This window comes from Mustela nigripes, chromosome 9 (assembly GCF_022355385.1).
Source record: "Mustela nigripes isolate SB6536 chromosome 9, MUSNIG.SB6536, whole genome shotgun sequence".
NCBI classification, from domain to species: domain Eukaryota; kingdom Metazoa; phylum Chordata; class Mammalia; order Carnivora; family Mustelidae; genus Mustela; species Mustela nigripes.
In genome coordinates this window covers 51634128-51659604 of record NC_081565.1, presented here as the reverse complement: position 1 = coordinate 51659604, position 25477 = coordinate 51634128, and the positions used below count along the sequence as shown (strand labels likewise).

At 37.0% G+C, this 25477-nt stretch overlaps 1 protein-coding gene across 4 annotated transcripts in view; it reads right to left on the bottom strand.

Moving 5' to 3' along the window:
- The window catches only part of BNC2 (basonuclin zinc finger protein 2), a 431315-nt gene that overhangs the window by 109981 nt on the left and 295857 nt on the right, over positions 1 to 25477 (bottom strand). For all 4 annotated transcript variants that reach the window (XM_059411598.1, XM_059411599.1, XM_059411600.1 and 1 more), the window contains one exon: positions 23601 to 23836. In XM_059411598.1, the coding sequence (XP_059267581.1) occupies positions 23601 to 23836 (236 nt within the window). The remainder of the gene's footprint in view (positions 1 to 23600; positions 23837 to 25477) is intronic.

The following is a 25477-nucleotide window of genomic DNA, read 5'->3' as shown; positions in this document are numbered from 1 at the left end:
TATGCTAGAGTCCACTCTCACCGGTACATGGGAGCTAACTGTTAAAGGCTCAGGAATTTTTTTAAGCTGGTAGTCAAACATAGACATTATTAAAAATTAAATTGTATAAACTCATAATTAAAGAAAATTCATTAAAAATAATGGCAACAGCTACTCAGAAGTCATCATTTCTAATTATTTGACCACATTTTACTATTACCCATGCCTTAATGTACTTCTGTTTACATCTAGGATGTGGAAATACTGCATAAGAGCATGTTACCACACCTCTCATCTCAAACCCATGTTCGGTGACTTGTACTGATCGGATAATAGTGGGATATTTTCCTCATAGAAATCAACAAACACTGTGATTCAGGTCTTCCTTTTTTTTTTTTTTTTTAAATATACTTTAGAGAGCTGTTATAAAGCATTTACCAACATACCAACATCCAGCTTCTTCTAAATAATAGATGACTGTCTAGTTTCAAAATTTAGCCTTCATTTAAAAACACACATTCATTTAAACTTCATAATTCTATCTGTACTCATTTGGGAAGGAGAGAAAGAAAAGGAAGATAATTTTGCTATGACAGATTTTTAAAAATAACTATAAATTTTATCTGGATCACTTATTTTTATGAAGCCTTGTAAAACATAACATGGAGCATGATTTCCGGATATGAAAAACATTAGATATGACAAATGAAATATACGGTTTGTGCCTCAGACAGGAAACATCCTGCACAGCCTCTAGAAACAAACACAAAGATTAAGTCGCAGGAACACATTTTTTTTTTTTTTAAATGCCTGGAGTATTCTGTGTTTATAATAAATTAGCAAATGAGATTCTAGCCATTGTAACTCTTTGTGTTTTTTAAAAAACTGTCAACTGATTATGATATAAATACACCTAAGGAATAAACCATAAAAAAAGACTAAAATAATTCTGAATCAAAGCCAATGAAGAAAAGACAGCTTATACATGTTAAGATGTAAGAAAAATTTAGAGATAAATTACTTTTGCTTAAACATGTAGCAATATCTGTTAAGATGAAAATCAGGATGAATCAAATACCCATATTCTCAAAACTAAATCTGGATAGGAATAAAAATCTGTCTATTTGTATTACATGCTACATCCACAGTCTCATTCTTTCAATCTCTAGTTTATAAAACTTAAAACAAACATTACATTTTTCAACATTACTGCTATTTGTAAATCATCTACTAAAAGGAAATATATTGAAACTAAATAGCAAACCATTAGGAAATCCTACAAGTGCCAACAAAGAGAAGAAAGGCAGGATAAATATTACTAGAGCTAAAATGAATGCTTTATAGGTCTTCCTATAGCAGCTGGCAAAATTTTATAGAAGTGAATTTTATTAGAGAGAAACACAGTCTCAAAATCAAATTTTAAGACAGCCATTCTTATGAGTAATATAGGAGATTTCAATGCAACCATAAAAAATGTAACTCTGATTTCTCTTTTTAAAGATCCATAGCTACATAACACAGATAGACTTTGATTGTGACTATCAAATAAATCAATAATTATTCAAGTGCTTTTTAAAATAGTACTAGACCAAACAAATAATTATTATTTAAAGATAAACATTACACAATACAAAGAATTCTAGATATAGTATCAGACAATCCAAACTTGAGTACTTAGTTTAGGGTACTGTTAGGCTTTTTCACCATTATCAAGTATAAGTTTTAGCTTAATAACCTATATAACAAAATTAATAAAACTTTCCCTGTCTATCCAAATTATGAAAATATGTAAATTTAATGAAAAATGAATTAGATGAATCAGTACATGTGAAATCCTTTTGTAAGATTCTAGTGCTAAGCACCCCAAAAGCCAATTAACAAGTTCCTGTTACTCCATCATCTAATGGCTGGCAGAACCTCCACTCTGAATTAGGAGAATATTTCTTCCTTCATCTAAGACTGTGGAGGCCTTTTTGTTCTGGTTTTACAATATTGTGACTTACCATAAATGTAAGAATCACACAACAGTAATTCAGGAATGGATTAACTAATGATGCAACCTAATTCTGTCTGATTTGTACCCATGGTTGCAAAATCACAAAGCTTCAAAAAAAAAAATCACGACAACATCGGTTTTAAAAATCCTTGTCTCTTTCCCTTCTTCATTTTCCCTTCCTTTATCCCTTCTTTCTTAATTGATCATAATATAAAATTAAAATATATTTTGTTACTTATTACAGATAACCAATTGAGTTACCTTTATGTTAATTTAAATGATAAACTTCGTGTTTTCCTTCCAGAAGCAAATCATAAAGTTGCTTTTTTCTCCAAGTGCTTCTCTTATTTTCTTTTGTGGTAAGTCACATGTCCTTAACAAAAAAATGGTTCTCCATCCATGTCTCTGAAGAACAGGGAAACCATGACCAAACTAATTTTCTATTCACCTAATAGGAAGATGGCTTTTAGATATTTTCATAAATAATCTAGACACTATTTCCTCAAAAAACATTCACACTCCAGAGGAGTTAAACCCCAGGTTATGAAGTGAATAACTGAAAAAGAAGTAAAACTTTTATACTCTGGCTCTGGAACATGAAGCATAAAATGGTTTAAAAAGGAGTGGTGGTATCACTAAATTTCTAACTTTTATCTAAATTGACAGAATTCTAAATATAAAAATAATCTCAAAGGAACATGTGTAAATACTAAGTTCTCAAAAATCCAAGGTAGATGTTTAGTTCTGGGAAATGAAACTAGGAAATCCAAATTTTGGACTTTTTGTTTAAGGCAAAGTTGCCCAAGTGCTTTAAAAAAAACGAGAGAAAACATTTCTTGTCATTTAATCATCTTTGCAAGGCTGATAGTAAAGAAAGCACTGGGAAGAGGCCATGAATTTTAAAGCAACAGGTTAAAAAAAACAGAAATTTAAGGGTACAGTCTCATTTCATATTAATGTTTCTGGACAGAGAAGTAGGAATTGTTTAAGAAGTTGCACAGATGTCCTGTGTTTACTGCAAACATAAACAGGTCCAAAACCCTACCAGTTCTCCGGATTCCCATATACCCAGCCCTGAATCCTGGAATCAATCTAGGAGCACCTTCTCTCTCCCACACCTACTGAATCTAGTCAGTAAGTGGTTTTATCTAACCCTGCTATTTAATCTCCCTGACACTAACCTAATGCCAGGCTTATTTCTACTTGAACTACTGCAATAGCTTCCCAACTAGACAGTTTGGCTCAGGACCTTGCCCTCCTGGTTCCACACAGATAACATGACCAAATGGAGCTTCCTAAGACATTAATCTGGAGATCCATTATCACAGTCCTGGCTCCCAAATTGCTCAGGTTTCCTTACATGTCCTAGAGTACTCACCTCCCTCTCTGGCTCTGAGCTTTGCTACATGATCTGTTTTGGTCAATGGGATACTAGTAAACACGAAGCAAAATTCACTTAAAAATGCTTGCACAGGTGGACATTCCCTCTCCTGCTGCTCTTTAGAACCCTAAATTATCTGCATGTGAACAAGAGTGGGCTAACCAGCTCAATGTGTAAGAGATAGGACACCCAGGCACTTCCATTGCTCCAACCAATAGCCAGTGGCAACCAGACAGCCAGATGTATAAATAAGGCCATCTTAGACAAGACCCCACTTTTCTTCCTCAATCCACCAATGTACCAGCTCACCCACAGACTTGTGAACAAAACCAGAATGGTGGTCATTTTAAGCCATAAAGTTTGGGGTGATTTGTCATGCAGCAGTGAATAACCAATACATTCCTTACTTACTTCAAAAGAATCAACTTCCAATAAAATTAAACTCTTCAACCTGCCAATAAATGCCCTTCATCCTCTGGTTTTATCCCACCTTTCTAAACTCTCCCAACACTCTTCTAGATTATTCTGTATTTCAGTCTTACTGATTTTCTTAAGGGCATGCAACATTGTGTAAAAGTACAAAATAATGAGGAGATTTTATAAAGGCTATCTAAAATACCCAATGCAAACTTCTCATTGTGAAGTCTGGCTATGTTCTTTTCTGCAGAAGGTCTTCAAAGAAAAGCTCTAATAAACTGAGGTATATGGACTTTTAAAAATATCTAAATATGTGTTTCTGGCCTCACAATTTAAAACTCACAAAAACACAGACTTTTGTTTTTGTGTTCATCTGTTTTCCTTTCTTTTCATAAGCACAAATTTCAGAACCTATTTGACATGAAGAAAAAAAAATTCCTCTTTTTCTCTCAGAGTCTTGTCATTATGCCCTACTCAAAGCCATTATAACATTAAATAAAGCTCTGTTTATATCCCATAAATACCACATAACTCAAGCTAATATCTAGATCAAATGAAAAAAGATGAATCACATTTTTATTCTTTCTCCCAAAGACAGATTTGGGGAAGAAATAAGAAAAATTTGGAAACATTTTCTAAGCCAAATTTGGGGTTCTGTTCTAGACCAAATTATTATTAACAAAAGCAATTTTCATTATTATATTACCTGTTTTATGCACTGAATTGTACATCCAAGGTCAGTTCAGTTACATACAGCAGGGATTCACTTTATTTAGTATATTATTTTTTATCACAAGTAAGTATTTAAAGGATGACTCTTAACATACTAGCATCTATCAAACACATTAGCTTTTATTGAGTATAAAAATAATCCTGAACATGTTTAGGGGTTCCAGACTTAACATAGTTATTTAGGATTTTCAATTACTCTAGAAAGCAAAAACTTTATATACTATTCATACATTTACTCTGTAAGAAAATATGCTTTAATTCTGTGAATGTAATTTCAAAAAGAATACATATGCGATGAGTATAAGCACTATTTTTCAATATGTATCACAGAAGCCTGATACTGTTCAGTGCATAAATACATTCAGGTTCCTTATATCTTATTGAAAACACTGTGGCATTATTTGCAAAAACTGAACAAAGTGCTCTTATACTTAACATCCACACATTACTCTTAAACACTGTATTGCTATAAATAAGTGGACAGCAATAAAAGAACTCTGATCCTCCAAGCCCTCCTTAGTATTTATGTAATATTTACTAAATTAAACTGATTATAAGGTATATATCTCAAAAAATGAAAGAGCCCTATAGAAAAATAATACCATACCACTGTCACTACATAACACTAAAGTGTAAATTCTACCATCTTGTATAAAGGTTAAATGACAAAAGTAGTAAAATTAACTAAAACTACAATAACTAGGGTATGCATAAAATAGAAAAGATGTAAACTATGATATAAAGAACACAAAACATGATGGAAGTAATAGGAAAAATGTAGTTTTAGAATGTGTTCAAATTTAAGTTGCTATCAAATTAAAATAGACTGTTATATACATACGAATATATATGTGCACCTCATGGTAAACATAAAGCAAAAAGTTATAGTAAATGCACAAAAGAAGATGAGAAAAAAATTTAAACATAACACTACAGAAAATATTCAAACAGGGAAGAGAAAAAAAGAAGATGAAAAGAATAGAGAGAAAACAGTTTACAGCCAGAAAACAGTTTACAAAATGGCAATAAGTACACCGCTATCAATAATTACTTTAAATGTAAATGGACTAAATTCTTCAATTGGGAGGCTGAATAGAATAAAAAAGGAAACATCTATATACAGCCTTCAAGAGACTTACTTCAGAAGGAAGTACATATGCAAACTAAAAATGAAGGGATGGAAAAAGATATTTCGTGTAAATGGAAACGAAAATAAAGCTGGGCTGTACTCATATCAGACAAAACAGACTTTAAAACAAAGACTGGTATAAAAGACAAAGAGGGGTACTACATAAAGGAGTCAATCCAACAAGAAGATATGACATTTATAAATATATATGCACCCATTATAGGAGCATCAAAATGTATAAAGCAAATATTTACCAGATCTAAAGGGAGAAAATGACAGCAATACAATAGCAGGGAACATTAATATCCCACTTACATCAATGGATAAATTATCCAGACAGAAAATCAATAAGGAAACACTGGCTTTAAACAACACATTAAACCAGATGGTCTCAATAGATGTATACAAAACATTCCATCCAAAAGTAGGAAAACACACATTCATCTCAAGTGCACATGGAACTTTTTCCAAGACAGATCACATGTAAGGCCACAAAACAAGTCTCAATCAACTCAAGAGGGCTGAAATCCCTGTCAAGCATCTTTTCTGACCACAATTGTATAAAAGCAGCAATCAGTTACAAGAAGAAAGCTAGAAAAACTACAAATGCATAGAGACTAAACAACATGTTACTGAACAACTACTGGATCATAAAAGAAATCAAAAGAGAAATTAAAAGAATACCTAGAGACAAATAAAAACAGATATATGACATACCAAAAATCTATGTGATGGAGCTAAAGCAGTGCGTTCGCAGCAATACAGGCCTACTTGAAGAAGCAAGAGATTCTCAAACAAACAATTCAATTTTACATTTAAAGGAACTAGAAAAAGAAAAAGGCCCAAGGTTAGCAAAAGAAAGGAAATAATAAAGATAAGAAAGGAATAAATGAAATAGAGACTATAAAGAAAATATAAAAGATCAATGAAACTAAGAACTGGTTCTTTGAATAGATGCAAAAATCTTCCCCAAATTTCGCAAACCAAATTCAATGATACATTAAAAGGATCAGACACTATGATCAAGTAGGACTTATTCCAGGGGTAAGGATGGTTCGACATCCATAAATCAATCAACATGATGTATCACCTTAACAAAATGAGATAAAAATCATATGAGCATCTCAATAGATGCAGAAAAAGCATTTGACAAAATTCAGCATTCATTTGTGGTAAAAACTCTTAAACATAAAGGGAAAGTACCTCAATATAATAAAGTCCATTTATAACAAACCCATAGCTAGTATCATACTCAATGAAAAAAATTTTCCTCTATGATCAGGAACAAGACAAGGATATTATATGGTTCAACATAATACTGGATATCTTAACCAGAGCAATTAGGCAAGAAAAAGAAATAAAAAACATATAAATTGGGAATGAAATAGTAAAACTTATTATTTGCAGATGATGTGATACTATATAGATAACTCAAAAGACTGTACTAAAAAAATTATTAGAATGAATGAATTCAGTAAAGTTGCAGGATATAAAATTAATATAAAAATCTGTCACATTTCTATATATTAATAACACACTATGAGAAAGAGAAACCAAGAAAACAATTCTACTTTCAATCATATCAAAAAGAACAAAATACCTAGCAATAAATTTAATTGAGGAAGTAAAAGATCTACACACAGAAAACTCTAAGACATTGATGAAAGAAACAGAAGAAGATGCAAATAAATAGAAAGACAGTCTGTGCTTATGGATTAGAGGAATTAATATTGTGAAAATGGACATACTACTCAAAACATTCTATATATTCAATGCAATCCTTATTAATATATTAAAGGTATTTTTCACAGAACTGGAACAAATAATTCTAAAATTTATATAGAACCACAAAAGACACCAAATATCCAAAGTAACCTTAGCAAAGAAGAACAAAGCTGGAGGCATCACACTCCCTGATTTCAAACAATACTATAAAGCTACAGTAATCAAAACTGCATGGTTTTGCCATAAAACACACACACACATAGATCAACAGAAGAGAATAGAGGGCCCAGAAATAAACCCATTATATTTGGTTAGTTAATTTTTGACAGAGGAAGCAAGAATATACAATGGGCAAAGGACAGACCCTTCAATAAATGGTGCTAGGGAAAACTGGACAGCTATATATAAAAGAATGAAACAGGACCACTTTCTTATACCATAAACAAAAATTAACTCAAAATTGATTGAAGATTTGAATGTAAAACCTGAAACGATAAAAAAAAAAAAAGATAGGTTGTTCTTAGCAATTTTTTAAAAAATCTAAGTCCAGAGGCAAGGGACACAAAAGCAAAAATAAACAAACAGGACAACATCAAGCTAAAAAGCTTCTGCACAACCAAGGAAACCATAAACAAATGAAAAAGCAAGGAACACATATAGATGGCATGAAAAAATGCTCCAAAAAGGGGGAAAAAACCTTCAACATCGGTAATCATCAGGGAAATGCAAATCAAAACGATAATGAGATTGCACCTTTTATCTGTCAGAATGGCTATTATCAAAGCCAAGAAATAATAAGTGTTGGTGAGGATGTGAAGAAAAGAAGGCTCATACACTACTGATGGATATAAATTAGTATAGTCACTATGGAAAACACTATCAAGCTTCCTTTAAAACTTTAATATAGAACTACCATATAATCTAGCAATGCCATTACTGGGTATCTAGCCAAAGAAAACAAAAACGCTAATTTGAAAAGATATATGTACCTGTACATTCACTGCAGCATTATTTATAATAGGCCAAGATATGGAAACAACCGAAGTGTCCATCAACGGATAAATAAATGTTGGGTGTGTGTGGATATGCACACATACAAAATGGAACCATAAAAAAGTCAACCATAAAAAAGAATGGAACTTTGCCATTTTTGACAGCATGGATGGACCTTGAGGAGATTATGTCATGTGAAATAACTCATACAGAGAAAGATAAATACTGCATGATTTCACTTCTATGTGGAAACTAAAAAACAAAACACAACAAAACCAAACCCAGACCCATAAATAAAGAGAAAAGATTGGTGGTTTCCGTAGGAGAGTGGGGTTAGAAGCTAGGCAAAATGGGTGAAGGGGATCAAGAAGTACAAACTTTCAGTACAAAATAAATAAGTAATGGGGACATAATGTACAACCAAGGGGAATTTAGTCAGTAGCAGCATTTTAACTTATGATGATAGATGTAACTGAAGTTTTTGTGGTGATCATTTTGCAATGTATACAATGTCAAATCCCTGTGTTGTACACCTAAAACAAAAATAATACTTACATCAGTTTTATCTCAATAAAAAATTAAATTCTACCACCTTGACTTTCTATTAGTATAAAATAGCACATGAAAGAAAAGTATACTTATTTTTCCTGAAGTAACCCAATCTAATGATCTTAATAAAAGCTAAACACTGACTAAAATAGATGGCAACCAGACTCATAGCAAGACATACTTGACCTGTGGCATAGCCAAATCTAAAAAGTTTGTGAAATTTAAACCATCAGATAACTTCACAGGTCTGGGAAACCACAACTTATACCCAGGATTCTATTTGGGGCTTCAAAGTAACATGCTCAAGTGAATAAATCATGCATGAAAACCCTATACTATAGCATTCTTTTATAAAGTTTCTTTTAAAGAAGCATTCCCCCTTCAAGGGTGTGCCTCTTTCAGGTCCCAGATACTTTTCCATATGGGAAATATAATGCAGTAAAGCTTCCTTCCATCTGGTGTCTTGAAAAACATTTATGAAGTTTTACTGTACATTTCTGATAATCCTGATATTCCAGACATCTTTTTGTCAAAGTTATCTTAAAATGTGAACCTTAGAAATCATAATTTATATTAATGGCCTGGATCCAGGTGTAAGGTAGAACATAGAGAAAAGACAGAACAAAGCAGATAGTGCTTTCAGATGGTCCTTTTTACTGTGCTACCAAATCTAAGGCCACTTTCCATAAGAAGAACCTATGGGCACCATACTAACAAGTCCTTAATTATATACGTATATTACTTATGAGTCAAATAAGCAATCGAATGAACTGAAATTCTGTGCACTGAGTGAAGGAAACTAACAAAGGGAATATAAACTAATTCCAAATTTGATGTTCATAATTTAGTGGGTTATTTAATATATTTAATATAAAACATCTACATTTTAATTGGCCCAACTGCTCCCCAAGTGGCATTGACAATAGTAATTCCATGGAGATTTTCCTGTTCTAAGTGAGTAATTCATGAGTAGCTTTTGCAGAATGATCCTAATGGAGTTAAAAATGATCATCTTTGGATTCTCACTAAAAGGGAATTTTTAAAGTACTTTTTTATTAACTTGTCAAAACATTTATGAGGTAAGGAATTACAAGGAAACACCTCTTTGCTGTTTAACATCTGGGATCTAATAGGTTTTCCATAAGATAGCAAAATCTCATTAATTCAAACTAAAATAATGTTTTTAGTTCATAAAGTGGGAGCTGGGTTGAAAATTAATTTTGTTTTAGTCAATCACTTAATTGCAGAGTTTGAATTCATAGTACAATCAAGATAGGGAATGTTCAAAATTCTTTAAGGCATTAACTTTTCAGGAAAGTTGGAAATTTGTCCGCAAAGTCTATTTAAATAGAACTCATTATTGTACTAATTAGAGATCATTGTTTACATAGTCATTAGAAAATGTCCACTAATGACCCCTGCTTTCATGTAGCTTAACTTGAGCCCTAATCTCAACCAAACTGAGAACTGTAAAGGAGAAGCATGGTGTGTTTCTCTTTGCTATTTGAATATAGGAGCTACTCAAGCAAATATTGTTGAATGAATACATTTTCCTGAACTTTCAAAATAGGAAAAAAATATAACACAAAGGAAAATGGTGACCTAATGGGATTTTTAAAAAGGGATGGAAGATCAAATTAGAAACAAGGATTATACACCAAATAAACAGAATACCTTAAGTTATACATCTTAAATTAGTAATAGCAGGCATTATATGGTCAATTTCCATTTACCACCTCTAACTTGCCTAGAAGTTTTCTAGATTTACCTCCCCAAAGTTTTAACCTGATGTCTCAATTCATTTTTCCTTATTAAAAAATTACTATGCATACTAAAAAAGACAATATTCTTTCTACCTCTGACCCTACCACCATATAATTATTCAACATGTTTTTATCTTGTAACACGAAAACACAACCCAGAGTGACAAGAAATTAAAATGAATATGTCAAACTTGAAGAAGAAGTTTACATAAGCAAATCTTTTGCATATAAAAATCTTTCTTCAATAAATATTAAACTTTTACATAAAGACAATTCATGGATGGAAAATAATCCTATTTATGCATTGAAAATAATAAAATTATTTAAACATTACATGCTTCAGACTTTTCATTAATTCAGACTGACCCACTCATTAACTTGAAATGCTAGTGTTTTCCCATACTGTATATGAAATATGCCTATAATGGTTGGGTACCTGAATATATGAGTCTCTCTATGTATAAAATTAAAATAGGGAGAAGCACCTGCTCCCCAAAACACCAAAAATTATCTAAATTTTGATTTAGAGTAAATGAAATATTTCTCAAATCCTTAAAATCATTTTTGTAGGCAGGTTTCAGAGGGTTGTCCCTATCGGATACAAGCATAATTGACTACAAAAATGCCCAAGTAAAGGAAGCTAATGGCCTTGCTTAATTAAAATATAAAACTTCACCATCTTATATTCCATTTATATGATTTTAAAGGAGGCTTCAGTAAGTCACTCTCTTGACAAGAGCATTCAGATTGCAGAGAAGGCTACAAAGGCGTTAATGACATTTACCCCCCTAATAAGAGCTGTTCACACTTCATGGTTTTTCCTTGTTATTGCTCAGGACAGACACTAGCACCTCATTGAAAGATCAGTGCTGCAAAGGAAAAAAGGCCCCTTGAGACATCTCAGACTTGAGGAAAAGCACTAAATCAGGTGATGCTACATAGATGACATATTTGATTCTCAGGGGTTCTTACTCACCCTATGGCCATGGATTTGAGGCAGTTAACATACAGCCAATCAAAACCCTCCCCCACTCCCAGAAGACAGGGCCATCCACTTCTGCAGCAGGCATAGTGAAGGCAAGGGAGAAAAGAAATAAACTTCTTTCAGGTGCCCTAGGTCTGGCAGGATCCAAATGTCTTGTACTGCTCTCAGTTAATCTCCATCGATGTGTGGCTGAATGAATAAAACACTGACCTTTTCACCTAAGAGACCACAATTTGAATCCAACGTAAAGTCACTGGAGGATCAATGGACAGAGGCACTCATATTTTAAAGCAATAAACCACTGCAAAAAGGGAAAAGGAAAAAAGTTTTTTACCGTGGTTTTGGCCACAGATTCAACCCAGTTTCCCTGGCTCAGCTATTATGAATTGGATCTCTGATTCAGAATTGAAAAGCTCCCAGCACTGCCCCTATGGATCTCAAAATCTGGCACAAGCCCATGGCTACTGCAAGGCAGACATTCCCTCACATGTCAATACGTGGAAAAGCAATCCTGGCTGGTGATGGAATGACGGCTGACTCAATGGAATATACTCAGCATGAACTCCAATTCTGGCAGAGATGACAGGACACAGAAACAAGTAGCTCTTAATTACTCTTTCAAGGGAAATTCAAGTGTATTTTGTTGTTGATTTGAAATTCCTAAAGATGTTGCATACGTTTAAAAAGAGGCAAGTGAATAAAGTGACTGAAAGTATGTCCCTGACTCAACGTTGCTTTGTGTCTTATCAACATACCATAAAATAAACAGGTTTACTACGAACAGGTACCCTAGAGACAAAAACCTACAGGATAGATACTCTATTATTTAAATGTCCATTTCTTTGAAGCCTGGGCTAACCTGCCCATAAGCCAATATCTTCAGTCTTCTGTGTTCCAAATATTCTATTTATTTCACGAAGGAATCTGAAAGAAACGCCTATTGTGCACTGCCTTCCTTTGGAATTGCATCCCAGAGAGGATGCAGTGTGCACCAGTTTTCAAATTACCACACTTATTCCACTACTATTTTTAAAACCAAAAAAGAAAAAAAAAGTCCACAGCAGGAAAAGCACATTAAAATAAAAATAGGAAATACAGCAACCACATTACTCATACTAACTAGAAAGCTGCCTCTGACACTATTATTATGGCTTTGTTAAAGAGAGAAAATTACATGAGAACAAGAAAACCAGGTTAAAGTATTTCCTTACAGAGAGGACCTTCAGTTCTCAAAGTCTCTGAGAAATTATTTCCTAGGGCCTACAGGTAAGAAATACACAATAAACTGAAGATGACTTTTGGACAGAATATGCATAGCAACTGATATCTCGTTCCCTTACTGTGGGGCCTTATGAATTATGGTCAATTCGTAGCCATGCAAGGCATCGTACTGTTAAAATGCAAAACAATCTGTCTGACCTACTCTCCAAGTCCCCATCCCAAGTCTACATTGACAGAGACAGAGAAATAGAGAGAGTGAGAGAGAGAGAGAATACAACACTCCGTGCTACCAACAAATGAAAACACTTCCTAGATAGCAAAAGGACCTCAGTGGGTTTCTAAAACAACTGTTCAAGAAGGCACTAGCCAGTGATTGGCCTATTTGAGGGTTATTAGCAGCAACAAATGCCAGGTCTGTGAACCAAAAGAATCCCTAGTCACTCCCCTTAGAAAGGGATGTGATGTGGGGTGCCTGGCTGGCTCCGTGCGTAGAGTATGTGACTCTTCATTTTGGGGTTATGAGCCCCAGGGGTGTGGAGATTACTTAAAAATAAAGTCTTTCGGGGCGCCTGGGTGGCTCAGTGGGTTAAAAGCTCTGCCTTCGGCTCAGGTCATGATCCCAAGGTCCTGGGATCAAGCCCCGCATCGGGCTCTCTGCGCAGTGGAGGCCTGCTTCCTCCTCTCTCTCTGCCTGCCTCTCTGCCTACTTGTGATCTCTGTCTGTCAAATTAATAAATAAATGATCTTTAAAATAAAATAAACTCTTTTAAAAATATATAAATAAGTAAATGTTAATGAAGGGGGGAGGGAGGTGGGAAAGGGGGGGGGGGGGAGGGAGGGAGGAAGGGGGGGGGGAGGGAGGGAGGAGGAAGGAAGGAAGGAAGGAAGGAAGTAAGTAAGTAAGTTAGGAAGGGATATGATGCAAATATTAGGTGAACCAAGACGAGCTTCTGAGCAACAGGCCCAGGCCTGGCCTAACACATTCACCTAAACCACAGCTCAGTGCTGCTCACCTAACTGAAATGCAACTCTCCCCCATAAACTTGTTCACACCTCTCCCCAACCCAGCATTCTTCCTGTACGGAAAAATGCTTGTTCCATCCTTTCTACTAGGTAACAATATCTCTCTTCTTCCTTAAGAAGCTCCTCTTTCAACAGGTCTTCCTAGAGTAATTCAATTTGGCAGTGGTCACTTTAATTCTACTAGTAAATGTATTGGCCGGCATTCTATTTTCCAATTGCTGCTGGCGTTACTTACAAGACTATCGTACATGAATCAAAGAAGTATATCTTTATTTATGTTTGTCCCATCTGTATGGATTTAGCAAGAGCTTCCAGCAACCCACACAGATGCTCATCTCACTTTCTACTTTTTCATAGGCCTTCATGATTTCACATAGGAGACTGTGAAACATAGGTCACTCAAAAGAAACAGATGGCTGACAAGGGCTGGGTCTTGAGAGCCTTCCCATGATTCCTTACTAAAGTCACAGATCTCAGTTCTTGGGCAACCCTCACCATCCCCTACCTTCCCCTTCAGTCAAATTGGGGGAAACATTAGAAAAGGACATGTAGCTCCAATAAAATGTATGGACAACTAGAAGAATCACGAAGTTTCTGTTGCTCTAGAAACTTACAGGTTGTGAGGAATGGTGAATTGGAAAATAGCTTTACTTATAGAATTAATATTTACTGAGCTCTACTATGAATTTAATGAATGATTTCCCTTTATTCTCAAAACTCCAGTGAGGAGGTATCTGCAAAATGTGGCTTACAGAAACTATGCATTTTTTGCAAGGCTAGAGAGCTCATTAATGGTGGAATTGAGCTCCAAACCTACAGTTCAGGAGCCTTCCACTTCAAACTCAACAAGGAGCTTGTCAGGGTATTGCTCTGGAGACCAGATGGTTTAATCGGTGGCATCCCAGAGAATATCGGTTTCAAGTAAATCTGAACTGGTTCTGATCAGATGGCGAGTGGCCAGAGAGCTGTGGACTCATTTGTTTTTCCTCCAGGAGAACACAAAAACCCTCTCCCCATGTCCCACAGACACAAATTCTATTCTACCAGTTACTGCATTCCATCCTGGAATTTGGTGAGCTATTTATTTCTACTTTGCAAGGGGGTAAAGGGAGGAATATTTTTACTTTAAGCATAAAACATCAAGCTATGTCCTTGAATATAAGGTGTTTATTTTCATTGCTGTTCAAACAGAGCTTTGGCAAGGGATTCAAAATCCCTATATTCCACTTCCAGTTTTGACCCTGCCTGAGGCCTTCAGCCACGGTAACGTTAAAACCAGGGATAACAGGCTCTGAAACCATCTCTCTAATAAGGAGGCTAAGAGAATTGCTGGGATAATGTCTGTAGAGTGGTCCAAGCACTCTGGAAAGCAGATACTGTAAATACAGGACATTGCTCTGAACCATCTACCTCTTGCATATCCCTGCCAAAGACAGGGGGATCTTGATCATTCATACCTGTGTTTTTTCTCTTCTGAAAGAGATTAACATATTGTTGACATAATACAAAGACACGTTATGTTATGGTGGTGATAACCCAATCTTTAGTTGGAGTCAAATAACTCCTCCTCTGGTTCAGTACATTCTTACAATTGTGATCATACAGCCTGCACAACTGGCCTATGGCGGCTTGGTCCTGCCCAGTGAAGGATTCCTGAGAGATCTCTTCTGTACTCAGCACACAGTCATTGACTGGTAAAATTTGCTATTTGAAGGACTACCTAAATGAATTTAAACCTAGAACCATTCTTCTTTCTGCTTCAGAAATTTCCTAAAGATCTGTGAGGTCAGCTAGTACCCATAAAAAAGGTTGTCTGTTATAAATAAGTTTTGCTTTATGCAGTGAAGTGAAAGCCCAGATATTCTAACTATTTTAAGAGATTCATCAAGTAGTCATCATTCTGTGCCCAGTGCTTAAAAGAATATTGGAAGAGTTGATGAAATAGAAAAATGCAAAGGTAATAAAATGACTGTCATTTTTGGAATATGCTTATACTTAAAAACTTAAAAAAAGAAAGAGCACACATACATATTCACATACTCATAATTTAGAACCTGTTAACAAGAGTGCTGTGGGCTAGCCACTGCACTAAGTACTTGATAAATATCATTTTCTTTAACTCCACAAATGAAGAAACTGAGGTTCAAATATGTTAAATGGCCTACCTTAAAGAACAGAGCTATCAAAAGTTGAAACCAAGATTCATACCTAAGTCTGTCTCAGAGACAAGGTCCAAAGCCTTTGTCACCATACTTTACTGCCCCTTATTCGTAGTCTATATCACATACGTACATATATGCAGGTTTGTGTGTGCATGTATGGACATATGTGTGTCTCTCTTATTTCCAACTGAATAGTAGCTATTCTTTTGGCCGACTGTGTCTAAAAGACACAGTGAAATATTAAAAAAAAAAAATCCTGGATTTAAGGCTGCTTTATACACAAAGGTCTTAAATGGCCATGTTGGGAAGAGTCTATATCATCATCCTTTTCATCATTATGTTAATCATTAACATTTATTGGATACTTAGTAAGTGGCACTACTAAAGGCTTTATATGCATCATCTTATTTTATCTTCACAATAAACCAATGAGGTACTGTTAGTATCCTCGCTTTCCAGGTGAGGGAACCAAGGCTTGGGTAGCTAAAGATACAGCCTATTTTTACGCATTTAGTAAGAAATGGAACCAGGATTCAAACCCATAGACTTGCTTTAACACACTATTCTGCTGCTCTAAGCTTGCCTTGTCCAGTTGTATAAAAGAAGGTAGAATTACAGCTAGGCCACCAAACCTGAGTGGGGCACTGATCTAGGCTCCTCCTCCACGGTGGAAAGGTACAGCTGGGAGTGGCTGCTCAGTCCCAGACTACACGTCCTCGCTCCTAAGTGACTACTTGGCCCCATTTAGATGGATGCTCTGATCAGTGACTTGTAGGAGAAATGACCCACGCTGCTTTCTCACCTGGTCCATGAAAACCTTCCACACAGAACCTCTATTCTCTCTCAGCACTGCCACCTGGATGAGGAGCCCGAGGCCCGCAGAGAACAGCAGAGCTACAAAACAGCAGAGGCCCTAAGTTGCCAGAGATGTTTGGGGAGGTCAAAGCACCTTGGGGAGGAAAATGTTCCCCAACCAGGAATGCTGACCGATCTCGCTGAGAGAGAAATAAACTCCTGTTGTGTTAGGCCACTAGTATTTCAGGGTTTACTTATTAAAACAATTAGCATTTATCTTATTAACTAAAGTTTAAAATGTATTTATCTTTTTCTAAGCATTTGATCTCTGCAGAGAAACAGGTTTATCTTATTAACCGAAGTTTAAAATGTATTTATCATTTTCTAAGCATTTGGTGTCTGCAGAGAAACAGGTTTGACACCTGGTGTTTCTCTGCTGTAACCGATCAGAGTTAGGTTTATGCACAGAAACAAGTGAAAACAAAACCAACTTCAGTGGTGGTTTATAATATGTTTTCATCTACATTAGTTCACCTTTGTGCCATTCAAGAGCAAGAGAGGGGGTGTGCCTGCGTAGCTCAGTGGGTTAAAGCCTTTGCCTTTGGCTCAGGTCATGGTCCTGGGTCCTGGCATCAAGCCCCATATGGGGCTCTCTGCTCAGCAGGGAGACTGCTTCCTCCTCTCTCTGCCTGCCTCTCTGTCTATTTGTGATCTCTGTCTGTCAAATAAATAAATAAAATCTTAAAAAAAAAAAAAAAGAGCAAGAGAGGTAAAAGAGGTTATCTCAGTTTTAAAGTTAAAACTGTGGGAGCACTTGGGTGGCTCAGTCAGTTGAATGTCTGACTCTTGGTTTTGGCTCAGGTCATGCTATCAGGGTTGTGAAATCAAGTCCTGCCTCGGGCTATGCACTGCATATGGAGCCTGTTTATGATTCTCTCTCTCCTTCTGTCCCTCCATCACCTTCCATCTCCAAGAAAGAAAGAAAGAAAGAATAAAGAAAAGGAAGAAGAGAAGGAGGAGGAGGAAGAAGAAGAAACTGTGGCTGAGATTGGCCAATTTTCCATACTCACATATATAATTGGTGGCAGTATGGGGACAATAGCACAATACTCTCACTCAATGTCCAGTGCCCTTCTGCCATCCAACTCAATATCCTTTTATGGACCCAGAAAAGAGCTAGTTCATCTCTGCTCCACCTCCTGCACATGATAAAGTTGAAATCTTGTTGATTAGGTTTTTTAACACTCTTACAAAGGTATGTATTCCTGGAAAGGTTAGTCAAAGAGCAGAATTTACAATGAAACATTAATGATAAATATCAGATCTGGAGAAAAATTGGGGTTATAGAAATGGGAGAGGAAGGTAATCTGAAACACAGTAGAATATCAAGAAATACCCAGAAAAGGGATACAAAAAAAAAAAAGATGGACTAATTTCACTAAGATTGGGTGGATAAAACCTGTCACTGAATGCCAAGAGTCATCTTAACTGTCTGTCCAGTTCAAGATTCTCAGGCCTTCTCTGTTCCCTACAATGTGCTCCTCTGTTAATACAAGACCCTCACAGATTACATTCTGAAAAGACATCTTGGTTGTCTTAAAACAACAACAAAAAATAAATATTCCACACAGAATCGGAGACCTGAGTTCAAATCAGATTTCAAAATTTTCTCCCTCTGATATTTTGGAAGCACTATTATGTATCAAGCTGGGTACTAGGTTTGGGTTACAGTGGTGAGCAAGAGATAAGGGGCTCTTATCCTCAAGAAGCTTATAGTGCATCAACTGTGCCAATTAATAGCTTCTGTGATCATGGGAAAGTCATTCAATCTCTTTGAATTTCAACTACTCTGAATGTTAATTCACTGGCAATATCTACAAGAGAATGGTATATAAGAGGATTCAAAGAGCTAACATATGTGAACTTGCTCTGAGAAGGGCTGTTTAAATACAAGTGTTTCCTGAATATTGACGTTTTCTACCACATGGATACCACAAAACACTTGTTCTACACAGACCACTAGCTAGGGCTGTGGGAGCCTTTGTTTCTCTTCCTACAGCCCTCAGGAGCCCATGTGTACTTACAGTACCTAAGAAGCCTGAGAAAAGACTACAAGCCCTTGGACCAACTAGTTACTGCATATTCTATGAGTTTCATAGTGAAACATCAAGCTATACCAAATGAAGCAGGTTTCTTTACACATTCATTTAACAAATATTTATTGAGTGCCTTCCCTTTGTGGCATTCCCTAGTGAGGAAGCCAAGAAGAAAACCATTTTAACAGTTGACTTAATTGATTGATTTTAAATTGGATTGGAGCTTGAGGGAAAGAGTCTTGAGGTAGAGCCACACAAGACAAGACTTACACTGGTTAACCTAGACAGAAAAGGTCTCTGCAAAAGAGTGGGACTTCAGCTGACACCTAAAGAACAAGAGACTGCCTATCTGTAGAGAAGAGTAGAGGTGTCCAGGCAGAAGAACCAATATATGAGAATGCCTCAAGTTGAGGAAGAGTTCTGAGAAGCTTGACAGGAAAAGGCTATGAAATGGAAAGGGTTTGTGGAGTCATTTACCTACTCTCATAAACCACTTATTCCAGAACTTTTCAGAGTCTTTATGCTGATGTGTACCTTGATGCTCCATCAGAAGGATCCTGAGTGTAGTTCCTCCCAAATCTGAAGTCAGACCTCTGGAAGACTAGTGCCCCCAGAACACTCTGGGAAACAATCTCTTAAAGTGTTGATAGTTCTATTAGTTCTGATTGTTTCAAATTGGACACAGGTGACTTGAAATGTGCACCCCCCCACCTGCCCTCTCACAAGGCTGCTGACACCTTAGCTAATTATTCGGAGTGTCTGATATGGTTCTCTGAATTCTGGCAGGACTTATTTGCAAAGCACGAGATTTCCATAGGTGGACCGGTATATGAGCCCTGGCAAGTCAGATACACATTCAAACTGAAAAATGACTGTGTGAAAAACTGATTTTTAAATGATTAAATTCAATAATGATAATCACCTATCCTCTTATACCCTAAATCAAAGGCAGGGAAAATGGGGAAAGAACAGAGCATTGCTTTTATTTATTGTCAATAAATATACCATGCAATATAAACTTGAAAAAAGAATTACTCTTTGGCAGCAGGAAAAACATCTTATGTTCCTTTAGATTTTAGCATCTAACTGCCTATTTCCTTTTTCTGCTGTTATATGGGAAAATACCTAAAACTTACCTCACTTTTTCTGTACTTTATGAACGAACACTCTAATTGCCACACAGGAGAATGCTGGGTTTTCTACCTTTAAGATGTCACCTGGATTCTAAAATCACTGTGGTCCCAGTTCTGTTATATGTTTTACACCTAGCTGGCTCACTTACGAATTACATGGATAATTACAGAAGTGAAAAAGCCATTTTTATCAAAACAGCACAGGATTCTTGAAAGATACTGCTAGTCTTTTAAATGAATCTGGGCCATCTCTATCACCTCCTTCTTTCCTTTTAATAACCTCCTCAGACACGCCCCTCTTTTCCCCTACATCCAAAAATTCAAAATCAGATCAGACACCTGCTATTCTACCACATTCAAAACTATCTCTGAAACTAGCAGTAGCTGTGTATACATAAGGGATGGAGGTTTAGGCCCAGAGAGAGTTAAATTAATATCCTGGCTTCACCAGTTCAACTTACCGTACATCTTCATTTGCCCAGTAACACAATCTATAGCCAACTGCTAACCAAGTCAATATGTGGTAAGACTAACAGCCACCCTAACTTGCCTTGATAATTATTCTCCTTTAACTGACATAATATTCAATATACTGTTGTTGAGAGCAATAATGCTAAAATTGATGCCTTGAGGGCTACAAGACAATTGAGTTTTAGCCAGATAGAATGACTTGTATGCTAACAGTGCATTACAGGGTTCCACAACCTTTGGATACACCGTTTACATCTTCCTTGCATGAAAATGTTACATATAATTATATTCAAAGTCATTAGTGTATACCTTATCATTACTACATATAATGTTTAAAATACTGACCAATAACCAATCACATTGCTTTAGAGGAAAAGGGTTTATTTCTATGGCTTAGCTCTTGTTTTTTGAGTTTTGTTTTGTTTTGTTATTTTTAAACAAAATGAGCATTTCCTCACTACACCGCTCTGTGTCCTTCAACCTCTTGCTTTTTCCCTAAACCAAGAACCATTTTCATAAGGAAGAAACAGATGATAAATGCTAAGGAACAAAAAGCATCATTTAAGTAAAATCTATTTTACATCAATCCTATCAATAAAGCAAGACAGAAACTAAACCTAGTGTTCTTCTAATGTAAAAATCATCTATGATTTTCTCAAAATGTCAATTCTAGGCCCTGAATGGAAAAGCAGATTTTATTAAGTTTAGGCTTTGTCAAAATCTATATTAAGTTAATAAAAATTAATTATAACTTAAGTATTACAATAAATGGCAGAATTTTTCATATGCAATATTTCACCCTAAAATAAGAGACTTTATAAATTTCAGTTCATGGTTTTGCTGAATTTTCCTCTTATATTTAATTTCTCTTGTGATTTTGTATTGTTAAAGCCTGGGCCCTCACACAAAAAGAAATATGGAGTACATTTCAAAGTACATTTTCTATGCACGCCTTAGAGATAGGTTGAAACAGAGAAAAGTTAACACTTAAATAATAATTTCACGTAAAACAAAGAACAGGTACTGGTCAAGGCAAAACATCAGGACTGTATCACAGAACAACTCACAGGTTACAGATTTATTGCCATCAAAATGCTACAGTGAACTGGGTTGTTAAGAGGGTAACTAATCAGTCATGCACACACCTGTTTGGACAGGAAGATACCATGCATCTGCTCCAGACAGCTCAGGCAAAAACATACACATAGAACTGAAACACAGCATTGATGACAGAACTAAGCACAAGAGTGAAAGGAGTAAAGGTAGTACTAGACTGGGGTGTACTATCACAGGTTTTGAATAAAGAGTGCTTAGTCACTAACAGTGACTGTTCACGCTAACGGTTCTGTTCAAATATGTGCAAGCGCTTTATTCCCTTCTGTAGAGTAAGAGCTATCGCAAATGGATATTAACAATTACTCTGTGGAAACGGATGTAGAAGGATGCGGCACCATATCTGTTCCAGGCCAGTATGAGCAGGTAACCATGCTTTATTTTTCCTGGCCTCTTCCTTCTGGACCTCATGACCCCTCAGGTCCCCTGACCACCCAAGACTTAACTTTCCACTCACCCCCTGAAATGCCCCCATCCTGAGGCAAATGAGATAATGCTTGTGAAAGTCTTCTATAAACTAAAAACGTAATATATAATTATTCCTATTATCATCATCATCTTGTCTTCTGAGGGCCAAATTCTCTGTGCCTTCCAAGCTGACACCTCACTAAACTAAGGAATGATTCAACACCGACCAAAGCAGTCACAGGAGCAGACGGGTTCTTCCACCGTCCTGTCACTCTCTCCTTCCTGTCATCACACCTCTCTGCTCTCCTGCCCTGGCTAACACCTGGAGGTACCACATAGGAGAATGACAGGAATGTGTGGGTTTTTATGCCAGATTAAAGCAAGGGGGAGATGTGAGGCCCTCCACTCATCACATACCAAGTTGGCAGCCAAAACCTTGCACACAACACATGGTGATTCGGGAAATAAACAAGGCTGGCAGAGCCAAAAGCAGGTTTTTTTTTTGTTTTTTTTGTTTTTTTTTTTTTAAGGGGATCAATTCTCCTGGTATTATTCCCACAAGAAATTTTAAAAATCACTTCAGATTCTACCTTCTCCAACTGTGATCTCCTTTGGCAGGAGGGAGTACTTCTTCATCGTCCAGTGTAGTCTTTTTGGATCCTGGGGTCTCCCAACATGCTGTTTTCAACATTTACCCTTCAAGGGTCGTAGGAAGACAGATGGCCATAAAAACATTTCAGAGGCAAAGTACATAATGCAAAGCGACTCATGACATACTGCAAAAAATGACGAAAAATGCAGGGAGGTTGGGGTGGGGGTGGGAAGTGGAGGCTGTAGGCCTCCAGGAGAAGTCTTAAGACCCTTACCAGGTCACAAGTGCCACTGATAACAAAGAAGAGGCTCAGGTTGGAAGAGCAGGTATTGTGAAAGCCAATTCTACAACCATGTCTGTGTTTTGGAATGTGGAGGTTTACTGGTTACAAAAGCAGAGAGTTTACAGAGGCTACGGTTCTTTTGATTCAGATGAAGAAGCAATAATTAGGGCACACAGACAACCAAAAAAACAAAACAAAACAAAACAAAAAACAAACCATTAAACCTATAAATACGGTGCAAGCAAAAGCCCTACTAAAACCCAGAAGAAATGTAATCTCAGATTTTCACGAACACGTCACCCACCTCCAAGAGCCCTTCCCTTCGGTGGGGCTACAATCAGACTTGCTGGAGAAGCAGGAGGCCCACGTTGTAGGGAGAGAGAGAGCTGAGTTTAAAAAGATGCAAACAGCAATGCTAGGCAACAGGCCACTTGTTCCTTTCTACCATCCACCCCTGAGGCCCAGTGCCAGCCTGCTGGGACCCAGTTCCTTCTTTCTAGCTCTCTGACAAGCCTGCCGAAGGGACCACCTTAATCAGAAGAGCGTGTGCACTCCCAGGCCTGTGAGGGGCAGGAAAGAGACCAGGTTGGCGAGGCTTCTCGCTCAACCCGTCCCGGAGCTGGCGGGACACCAGCGGCGCCGTCCTCCCCCTACCTGAAGGATGTACCCCCGGACGTAGTCCCGTAGCGTCCAGCCCAGGCCGTGCAGTATGTGCAGCACCTCCTCCTGCTTCAGGACACTGAAGAGACGGTCCAGCAGGATCTTTAGCCGCACGGGCACCGCCTGCGTCCCGTAGAGCATCAGGCTGCTGATGTCGAACACCACGTTGGACTGCACGATCTCCACCTGGGTGGGGTGGTACAGGTGCTGCGTGCTGAGCTTATCCAAGGCTGTGGTGGTCCCACCAGAGTTCCAGAGGTGGGCAGGAATACAGACATGGAGGGAAAGGGCAGAGACAAAGTAGAAACAAGTCAATGGATGTCATCAGGGTTCCATTTCCACAGATGGATCATGCCTACAGATGTTTAAGTGAGATTTTGCAATGGAAACAGTTCTCGTCCCACCTCCTCCCTGCTTTTACCTTTTCCTTTTGATTTGGTATGTCTATAAATTACAGACAACAGCAAATAAACAAATTCGACTTTCAGAAAGATAGCCCAGAGGGACAAACAATTCCCGACTCCTGCCATAAGCATAGGCCAAACCAATATCAGTTTTCTGAATAAGACTCACCCCTTATCATACTTGAGTGGTTTAAAGAGGAAGAGGAGCATGCTTTTTAGATTACAGGGTTAAAAAACCCCATGTGAGGAGATAAAGGCTCGTAGTGTAACTCAAGTAAAATTAGCAAGCAGGGATTATCCCAAGAGGTAGTTTTTCCCACTCTACCTCTTGTTATTTACTTGTTAGACAGTTTAATGTTCACTGGCCTGTTCAAGAAAAAAGAATTCATGGTGTAACTTGGTCACTCTTTATAAACAGCTCTGACAAAGGTTTAGTATCAGATGAAAATAGGCAAAAAATGACAAACCTCAAAGTGGAAGAATTTCTATGTATTTCAGGGGTGTTACCTCAGTACAGAAAACTGAGGATGACCATCTTCCCAGGAAACACTTCAGGCCTTTTTCTCAAGTCTAAGAAGTTATATCTAGATCTAAAAGCCAAGATAAGGTCATACATTCTAGTCCCCATCCTTATCTGAGCTCCTGGGAACCTTGCTGCAGATAATGTAATTACATTTTTCCTCAGTTTCTCTACAGTGAACAATTAAGATAACATTGTCTCATCCACAAGGCTCAAAGAGATGCTGCAAAGATTAATGGGATAATGAGTGAGAGGTGCTTTGAACTCGTTAAGAGAGCACAAAAGCCTTAGATCAACTGTCAGAATTATACACAGATGACCTTCCAGAGATTAAAAAAGATAAACATGTGAGCCTGAAAGATGGTCATCTAATCTCATAAGTCAGGCAAATGGATATCAGACAACAACCAGGCTCAAATCGTAACTACACCTGAGAGCACCCAAGGTTTTTGCAAGTTCTAAAGGCACTGCTTGGCTTTCTCAACCTCTCTTCCCAGCACTGCAGACCCTCACAGAATAGACTCCCGTACCTGCGCGGTCTGAGCAACTCCTGTTTGAAGATGCCCATATTTCTGCATATTAATGCAGGTATTTAAAAGTACATGCACACACACACTTTTTTTTTAGTATTTCAAATGTATTTTTTCAGGGTTCCTCCTCCACTCTCGTTTCCTCCTGACTTGTGGTCACCAGAGAGTTCATGTACTCTTGATAAATTGCTTTCTTACATCCACAGTGTAAAGGCCCTTATCATTTACCCGCTGGCTTCATTCAACACATTTACTCCCAGGAATACTTTGTCAAAGAGTTCGGGTTTCCTCATACTTCATTTCTTGCAGCTGATTTGTCTGATCTTTCCTATTCTAGTGGTTAAGTCAACTTTGAATAAATAGCTTTAAAAATTAATTTAACGTTTGGGAAAGATAAGGGATTCACAAGCCTAGGGA